The 10,000-nt window shown below is 42.1% G+C and overlaps 1 protein-coding gene across 1 annotated transcript in view; it reads right to left on the bottom strand.

The window, feature by feature from the left end:
• Nucleotides 1–5,362: 5,362 nt before the first annotated feature.
• Nucleotides 5,363–10,000, bottom strand: part of LOC138009687 (sarcoplasmic reticulum histidine-rich calcium-binding protein-like) — a 9,226-nt gene continuing 4,588 nt past the window's right edge. The window contains exons 2-3 of the mRNA XM_068856727.1: nucleotides 6,044–8,801; nucleotides 5,363–5,561 (exon numbers count right to left, since the gene is read on the bottom strand). Coding sequence (XP_068712828.1) covers nucleotides 5,363–5,561; nucleotides 6,044–8,801 — 2,957 coding nt within the window. The remainder of the gene's footprint in view (nucleotides 5,562–6,043; nucleotides 8,802–10,000) is intronic.

The raw sequence follows: 10,000 nt of genomic DNA, 5'->3' as shown, positions 1-10,000 counted from the left end.
TAAACATAGCTTTGAAAATTTTCAAACGTTTGTGCAAGTGATCCGCGGAGTAGAGCTTTCGAGCTAGCCGCTGAAAACTAGCAGAAGGCCATTTGGGGGCGATAAGCGTACCGCGCGCGCGAGACGTTCTTGTTTCACTTAAGGATCATTTGGCCGATCTACCTCCCGAGTCTGAGGCGTTTTCAGTTCTTATTACAGGAACGTAACCGCAAGATACGGATCGCGGATTCGTCCGAGGCCGGTTGGTTGACGGTTAAACACTACGAATCTAATCCCGTCTCGTTGAGCGAGGACGACGACAAGAGAATTCGCGTTGCGGAGAGGCAGGCTCTGAGAGATCAAGTTCGACAAAGAAAGAAGCGTAATGTAGAGAGATTTGCGGTCCGAAATCGTCAAGCTCAACCTTTCTTCTCCCCTTACTCAAGGCAGTTCAACGGGAGCCAGCGATCTTGGCAATTTTCACAGTCGTTCGCTTCCTCTTCGACAAACCAACACAGTTTCACCACTAACCGTGAATTCACCCGAGGGCCTTGTCGATACTGCGGTTCTTCAGGCCACTGGTAGAAGGAGTGTCCGGTCCGTCTCGCAAGGTTTCACGTCGGCTGCTCATCTAGCCAGCTGTTAGCTAGTTCCACAGGCGCCGTTAACCGTTCCTGAAAATTCGTTTATGGCGTCTTTACAGCAGGAGGCTTCTGGCGCTCTAGGCGTTCACTATTCAGCTTCGCATTCTGGCTCGAAGGCGGGTGATGTCAACGCCCGTGTGGAGGAGGAGTTTGCTGACTTACTCTCACAAGATAAGTACTGTTTCGACTCTGAATACGAACAGTGTTTGTCCTCTCGTGGTTTTGAGTATAAGCAGGGGTCAGCGCCCATAGTTTATAAGGATAGGCTCAGGAGCAAGGTTGTTTTTTTGGGTTAGCATCGGTTCCTCCCCTTGGGTTCTTTATATCATCCGTTTCGGGTATCGCATTCCTTTTATTTCATGGCCTCCTAGAGCGTTTTTCTGTAACAATAGGTCTGCCTTAGATCACGCCAGTTTTGTTGACAGTGCTATTTCTGATCTGCTTCTTGCGGGTTCTGTTCTTGCAGCTTTTACGCCTCCCACGGTTGTCAATCCTTTAACGGTATCCGTTAGCTGTGGGAAAGTGCCGGCTTATTCTCGACCTCGGTCACGTCAATAAGTTTATTCCCAAAGTTAAGTTTAAAATGGAGGATAGTAGGACTTTTCTTAATTACGTAAACTCGCCAGGTTATATGTTTAAATTCGATATGAAGTCTGGGTATCACCACGTAAGCATTCATGAGGAATCTCAAACATTTTTAGGCTTTCAGTGGCCCCTCGGTAGCTCTGTAGAGCCCAGGTTTTTTGTTTTCACCGTGCTCCCGTTCGGTCTCTCGTCAGCGCCTTACGTGTTCAAAAAGGTTTTTAGGCCGTTAGTTAAGCATTGGCGCTCCCGGGGCATACCCTTGGTCTTGTATTTAGACGACGGCGCCGGATGCCTCTATGATTTTTCGGTAGCTCAGAGTACTGCTTCGGCTGTTAGATCCGATTTGGCCAATGCGGGCGTGGTCGCCAATGAGGAGGTATCTATTTGGGTTGGGAATGGTTGGGCATTGTCTGGGATCTTTCGCGTGGCCGCATATTTATTCCTCACCGCCGCATTGTCAAGTTGCTTAGGGCACTCCTATCACTAAAATCTGGGTCTCGCTCCGTTACCCCACGCTAGGTTGCCTCTGTTACAGAGCAAATTATTTCCCTCACCCCGGGTTTTGGCAACATTGCACTCCTTATGTCTAGAATCCTCCAGTCATTTGTCAAACTTCACTTGAAGTTGAGTTGATCCCACGCTCACTCAACTCTTACGCGGATCCGGCCAGCCGCGTTGTTGATTATGATGATTGGGCTGTTTCCACTATTTTCTTCCAACATGTTAGCAGTATTTTTGGTCCTTTTGATGTCGATCGTTTCACATCTTCTCTTTCCGCTAAGTGCGAGCGTTTTTACTCTAAGTTCTGGTGTCCCGGTTGCGAAGGCGTGGACGCTTTTAGTGCCAGTTGGGGCAGAAAAATATCTTAGTCCAGATTTGAGGCTTTCACCTCGTTTATTTCGTAAGTCAGAGAAACTCCGAAGAACGATATTAACAAGCCGTAGTCGTATACTCTGAGGTAAATGTTCCTTCTTCATCGCCTTAGTTAAGAAAACAGGTTTAGTCAAATTACTCGTGCACATAGTTTTAGTTTTGAACTTCTTTTTTTCCAATTGCCTGAATGATCAGCCGAGAGAATCAAGAAAATAACATATTTTTAGAAAAAAGGAAAGTCTTTTCTTAAGCCTTTGTTAACTGAAATAAAACGATCCTGCTTCTTTAATGGTACCTTAAGTCACATATTTGAATCACTTGCAGACGATTGGTTAAATACAGGCAAGTAATTATACCAATCAAAGTAAGATATAAAATGTCTTTTTTAAGACAGTACAAAAACAAAAAGAATATTACTTTGCGTATCAGCCATTGAAGCACACTTTATGCGACGTAAAAAGAAAATAATTGATTCAGTTTTGTTTAAATCCAGAAAAGTTTTACATTATAGCCTGAGAGGTCTCAATGAGTCTGTGAGATAAAAGATACTTGTAGAATAATGTTCAAAGCACTTGGAAGTTCATTGGCTCATCTCCAATACACAGCTTCTGCAAAGAGACGAGGAACAGATTCAAATTATGAAATAAACCAAAAGAAAAGGACGCTAAATTGGTCCCGGCCATCGAGCCGGATCTCGATGGATATTCCAGGTTTCTTCCTTTCCCTACAAACAATTCTTGAACTCAACTCTTTTAGTAAGGCGCGTATAGGGATCTCTAAAGAGACAAATGGACAATTTTCTGCTCAGTCTAATTCTCAAAGTGGACAAAACGCTCAAAGTTAAACGCGTTCCTGAGTTCATTTTTTACTAAAAGTGCACCATCTTCGTCAAAGAGGATAGTCACTTGACGCAAGTGAGCGCGAAAAGTACAAAACAGGGTACCCAGCAGCAACGGCTATGACCGCGCCCACTGCAGCTTATCAGTAGTGAAAGTGATCCTCGCAATTCAGATAGCTGTGACAAGGGGATAACGCTCATAACGTTAGACTTTCAATGTCCCTACTGTAGTCAATTGACTTTTCTCAACTGAGCTAATGCCACCAAATTCTCTTGTTTTAAACACCCACTAGAGCAGCGTCATATTTTCCTTAATCAGAAGTTAAGTTTATTCAGCAGCCACTCTCACAACCGTTTTGTAATCGGATTCGCGTTGAAAAATAGGATAAAGTAAGTATTTTTATCATAAACAATGAAGGAAGCAGCGATCTGTAACTGATATTATTATCTTGTGGCCATTGAGGAAGAACATGTCTCAATAAACATGCAAAATACGTGACTTAAAGTGTGCTAACTGACTGAATGACCAACAAGTACAGTGTACAGCATCATCTTTCTTTTGGTTCAAGGGAATGAACTTTATACAAAGTCGTGACACACTTGACATAAAGTTTAAAATGGATGGGTTTTCATAGCTGATTTTTTTTCCTTCAGAAATTTGAATGGAAATATTCAACTGTGGGCTTTAGCAATGAAGACAACTGATGTCAGTCTCAGGGAATAGCGAAATTGATTAAAAAGAAGCTTTTAAAAGGTATTTTTCAGAGTTGATTGACTTATTAATGTCGTTGCAAATACACTCTTTTTTTATAAGAATGTTGTTTTTCCGGCCCAGGCTGAATATTCTTATTTCATTATTCATTATTCGATTTTAGGCTGAAAATATTCTTGTATTATTCTTTAATTATAGCTTATGACATTTCCGTTTTAGAATTTATTGGGGTATTAATTACAAGTGTTTGGTATCTAGATCGGTATCGCGTTACACGTGCTTCATCGCATCGCTATAGCTAGTGCAGATTTTTTCGTTTTGTTGGCTAGTTTCGCCGTTCAGAGAAAGGAATAATTTTATACGGTTAAGTGAAAAACATAAAATTGTATTGTATTTATAGATGTTTCAACACACAAAATTATATCTTTCCTTTCCAAAATCTCATCCTTGGCTTTATTCTTAAAATATGTTTAAAATTTCGCAAATTTCAGTCCTGATAGTCTTATAAAATATATTCTTATAAAAAAAAGAGTGTACCCAACATTAGATTTCGTCAAGTTTATTGCTAACTGCGAAAAAACGACCAACTTTTTTTACAAGAGTGCTTTTTTGGAGTTCTTATGTTTTTCCAAAATCGTGCTTGAAAGTTGGGGGTGCGGCTTATACACGAGTCTTTACGGTAATTTCATTGTCCCTGATAGCAAGATCATTAATAAAGAAATTAAAAAGGTGGGCCCACTTACTTGGGGTACCCCTGGATGGCAGACTGTGCCACTTGAATCTGGTCCAGAAAAGATGTTCTTCGACTGCCGCTAACTTCGTTCCTGATCTTACGACGTGTTTCCTTCGCCTTGTCCACTGAGTCAGTGCCAACAAAGTTTGGTGCAATCATTAAACAAGCATTGTTAACTTCATCCAAAAAGGACAAGCGTCGTTTATTCTGACCAAGGGTTTCCATGAGAAAACTGTTGTACTTGTGGATCTTGTGGCGACGTTCCGAAGCTTTCTGTTCATATTCTTTGTTTCTTGCCTGAGAGTCGATGATCTCTTTTGCAATCGACAAGCTGTCAATGAGCGAGTTTCTTCTTTGTGATGTCTGTTGTTTGATGATTTGCCTTCGCTCAGCATTGCGCCAATCCCGCTTCCGATCTTCAGCAAGGACGTCTTGTAGTGGTCGGCTGCCAATATAGTCCAATATGCTTTCTGTACCTAGAGCATTTAAGAGCGTTTCATATTTCAACAAATAATTGTATTGTGCTTGTTAAGATACCGACTTCATGCTAACTAAATGACTTTGACAGCAATAACTAGCCCCTCCTTTCAATGATCATTTGATGCACTAAGCGAGTTTTTTCCGGAGCAAACTGCGCTTGCGTATGTCACTTCTCTTATGCTTATGCAACATGGGTGAACTTAGTTATGCTTATACTTATGTTTATGCTTATGTCGCACTGTAAACCAGGCTTAATAACCCAGTTTCTAATGTGCTGAATGTAAGTTCTACCTTCCTCATGGACATCAAATGTACTACACACCCTCTTTCTTTCAATACAAAGTACCTTTTTTGTAGCCGGAAAAAAAATTAAAAAGCAATTTCATGAATCTGCTTAAAGCTAACTGAGAGAGAGTTATATTTTATGTTAAATTCATTTCAAGGGATAAATACCCTCACTCTCATCTTTTGGCAGATGCAGAACTCGCACGAGTTTGTTTTAGCCAAGGGTTTTTCTGTTATGGTAACGCAATATACACTGCCGTACCTGCACGTCCATATGCTGGCAAAGGAGGAGCTGGAATTGGCATCTGGAAAGCATAAGCACCTGGATGATTTGGCTGCACTCTGATGCTTGACAGCTCGGCATTTCCGTATCCTGACTCAACATCTTGATCCATGCGTCGACACATGTAGGCGTAGTAAACTCTGATTGGCCTGAATAAAAATAAATTAATATAACGTTTTAAGTTAGGAAATTTGGTGATTTTTGCGGTAATCTATTATCTTTAATTCTCCATTCTTTTGCCTGATTAGCACAAGAAAACGAATGTGCGCGAAAGGCCCTCCATCAACGGGTGTGGCGTGATTCCTGAAAATCCTTTGCATCCTTTGCAATGGATGCAAAATGCATCCTTTGTCCAAGTTTTACGTGTTAAGAGATTTGATAACAATAAATGACTAGTGAGGGAAGCCTTTAAATTTCCAAAACTGTATCATTACTGATTCAATGTAGCAATTTGATTGCAGTAATATAAATAAAAACATAACCTCGGTTTAATTAATGAATTCCGTTGAGTCTCCTCCTTATGTCTTACCCAGAATACAATAAGACAATAAATATGAGACTGTTGCGTGCATCTGAGAAGAAAATAATAGCGCTTTGGGAATTCCAGAAATGCATACAAATTTCAACCTACCATGCATATATGAAAAAAGCCACTGCCAGGAAAATAAGAAATGTTGCTCCGATCGAGTAACCAATGAGACGCCAAGGAATCGAGTCCACGATGTCCTCGTTATCAGTGCTCAAGTTTCTTTTGGTTTTCTTTCTTGCAACAGTAACATCACGTCCATTACGATGAGCCAACGTTAGGCCACTCCAGCGGTGATCACTGACGGGATATGAGAACTGATCCTTTTCCATCGGAGATTTCTCGTGCGGATACTCTTGATCTTCTCCACGAAACTCGTTTCCTTTTTCATGATCATGGTTCCAGTCAGTATTAAGAGCACGTTTTTCATCTTCCTCTGACATTACATCAAACTCGCCATGGTTCCATTCGACGCCCAGATCAGTTGCTTCCTCTTCCTCTGATTGTTCGTGAAACTCGTTTTCGCCATCAGGGTTTCCATTAGCGTTCTCTTCACTTTCTTCATCTTCCTCTGACAGTTCATCAAACTCGTTTTCCTTGCCATGGCCCCATTCGGCGTCCAGGTCAGTTTCTTCATCATCCTCTGATTGTTCATTAAACTCGTTTTCGCCATCAGGGATCCCATAAGTGTTCTCTGCACTTTCTTCATCTTCCTCTGACAGTTCATCAAACTCGTTTTCCTCGCCATGGTTCCATTCGGCATCCAGATCACTTTCTTCATCATCCTCTGATTGTTCATCAAACTCGTTTTCGCCATCAGAGTTTCCATTAGTGTTGTCTTCACTTTCTTCATCTTCCTCTGACAGTTCATCAACCTCGTTTTCCTCGCCATGGTTCCATTCGGCGTCCAGATCAGATTCTTCATCATCCTCTGATTGTTCATGAAACTCGTTTTCGCCATCAGGGTTTCCATTAGTGTTCTCTGCACTTTCTTCATCTTCCTCTGACAGTTCATCAAACTCGTTTTCCTCGCCATGGTTCCATTCGGCGTCCAGATCAGATTCTTCATCATCCTCTGATTGTTCATGAAACTCGTTTTCGCCATCAGGGTTTCCATTAGTGTTCTCTGCACTTTCTTCATCTTCCTCTGACAGTTCATCAAACTCGTTTTCCTCGCCATGGTTCCATTCGGCGTCCAGATTAGTTTCTTCATCATCCTCCGATTGTTCATGAAACTCGTTTTCGCCATCAGGGTTTCCATTAGTGTTCTCTGCACTTTCTTCATCTTCCTCTGACAGTTCATCAAACTCGTTTTCCTCGCCATGGTACCATTCGGCGTCCAGATTAGTTTCTTCATCATCCTCCGATTGTTCATCAAACTCGTTTTCGCCATCAGGGATCCCATGAATAATCTCTGCACTTTCTTCATCTTCTTCTAACAGTTCATCAAACTCGTTTTCCTCGCCATGGTTCCATTCGGCGTCCAGATTAGTTTCTTCATCATCCTCCGATTGTTCATGAAACTCGTTTTCGCCATCAGGGTTTCCATTAGTGTTCTCTGCACTTTCTTCATCTTCCTCTGACAGTTCATCAAACTCGTTTTCCTCGCCATGGTACCATTCGGCGTCCAGATTAGTTTCTTCATCATCCTCCGATTGTTCATCAAACTCGTTTTCGCCATCAGGGATCCCATGAATAATCTCTGCACTTTCTTCATCTTCCTCTAACAGTTCATCAAACTCGTTTTCCTCGCCATGGTTCCATTCGGCGTCCAGATTAGTTTCTTCATCATCCTCCGATTGTTCATGAAACTCGTTTTCGCCATCAGGGTTTCCATTAGTGTTCTCTGCACTTTCTTCATCTTCCTCTGACAGTTCATCAAACTCGTTTTCCTCGCCATGGTACCATTCGGCGTCCAGATTAGTTTCTTCATCATCCTCCGATTGTTCATCAAACTCGTTTTCGCCATCAGGGATCCCATGAGTGTTCTCTGCAGTTTCTTCATCTTCTTCTGACAATTCATCAAACTCGTTTTCCTTGCCATGCTTCCATTCGCCATCCAGATCACTTTCTTCATCATCCTCTGATTGTTCATCAAACTCGTTTTCGCCATCAGGGATCCCATAAGTGTTCTCTGCACTTTCTTCATCTTCCTCTGACAGTTCATCAACCTCGTTTTCCTCGCCATGGTTCCATTCGGTATCCAGATCACGTTCTTCGTCATCCTCTGATTGTTCATCAAACTCGTTTTCGCCATCAGAGTTTCCATAAGTGTTCTCTGCACTTTCTTCATCTTCCTCTGACAGTTCATCAACCTCGTTTTCCTCGCCATGGTACCATTCGGCGTCCAGATAAGTTTCTTCATCATCCTCTGATTGTTCATGAAACTCGTCTTCGCCATCAGGGATCCCATGAGTGTTCTCTGCAGTTTCTTCATCTTCTTCTGACAGTTCATCAAACTCGTTTTCCTCGCCATGGTTCCATTCGCCATCCAGATCACTTTCTTCATCATCCTCTGATTGTTCATGAAACTCGTTTTCGCCATCAGGGATCCCATAAGTGTTCTCTGCACTTTCTTCATCTTCCTCTGACAGTTCATCAACCTCGTTGTTCTCGCCATGGTTCCATTCGGCCTCCCGATCAGTATGTTCATCATCGTCTGATTGTTCATGAAACTCGTGTTCGCCCTCAGTGTTCTCTTTAGAATTTCGTCCACTTACTTCATGGTCCTCTGCCAGTTCATTGAGAGACTTATCCCCACGGGGTAGGAACTCAGGTCGTGAAAAGTGATCTTCACTGCCATCGAAAGGCAGCAAATTTGGTAAATCCCCTCCTTTGACTTTTTTCAAAGGCAAGGACTGTCCTGAAAGTAGAACAGATTAATAATGGGATTATTTTCTCCTAGAAACTGTGGTCGTTGTTGTGCGTCGGTTGAAAGTGAAAAACGAAAATTGGGTTATAACAAACGCCTCATTTAATCCCCTAACGTTTAAAATACCATTGCAGTGCCATGTCAGCCGACATAGAGAAAGCTCGCTTGATGGTAGGGGTGGCAGTGCCCGACCGAGATGTCTTACGTTTCCTGTGGGTAGATGACCCCACAAGCGAAGCCCCCAAAATTGTTGTCAAGCGCTTTAATCGAATTGTGTTTGACGTCACGAGTTCACCTATTCTCCTAAATAACAAAACACGGCAGCATGTTACAAGCTATGAATCAGTTCGTATATGAATTCCTGAATTCTCTCTACATGAGCGATTTCAATAGGGGGAAAGGAGAGTGAATCCGAAGCGTTCGGACTCTATTCAACGGCAAAATCTCTCAATTTCACGTTTGCAGAAAGTGATGCAGTGGATTGGTCACGAGGCTGCTAAAGCAGCAGGAGAAGGTCAAACATACGCGACAACTCATCTTAAAATGAAAGGCAAAGCATTTAAAGAGAGAAGGATTTTTGCTTTGAATTAGGACATCATAGGAGATACCATCATTCTACGTTTTGATTGGCTTCTTATCTTTGCTAAAGATTTGCCATTGACCAAACGATCAGTTGTTAGAGTAGTTGCTAAACTCAACGATCCTCTCGGTTTTATATCTCCACATAACAGGGCTTAGAATTAAGGAACTTTCAATATAGTCGCCCAATTCAGTAAGGAGGCATCGTTACTGTGATGGAACAAGAAAAGTCTACCTGAGGAACGAATAAGCTTGGAAAGGTTCAAGACGTTAATCCAGGGAACGATGGTCTTGTACGAGGAGCAACGGTGCGAATTAGGCGACCTTTGCAGAAGTTGTATCCTCTTGAAGTTACCACAACGTCAATTGCAGATGAAAGTTCATAAATTGAATTCATCCAGAGCAACGACCCAAAAGGAAAGCAGTTTTTGTTGGTGAAATAAAGACCCGTCAAGTCGATCAATGCTTTGCCCAAATTTGTGATTATGATGAACCTTTGATTTAGGGGGAAGATGTTTGAATTCATTCAGGCTACCCCCTTGAGGAGAACTTTGCGCGCGCGTGATCATGTGACACGTCGGGTGCGACGTTTCAAATTATTATGGCGCGTG

Source organism: Montipora foliosa, chromosome 7, assembly GCF_036669935.1.
Source record: "Montipora foliosa isolate CH-2021 chromosome 7, ASM3666993v2, whole genome shotgun sequence".
NCBI lineage: Eukaryota > Metazoa > Cnidaria > Anthozoa > Scleractinia > Acroporidae > Montipora > Montipora foliosa.
This window is presented reverse-complemented; position numbering and strand designations above follow the sequence as displayed.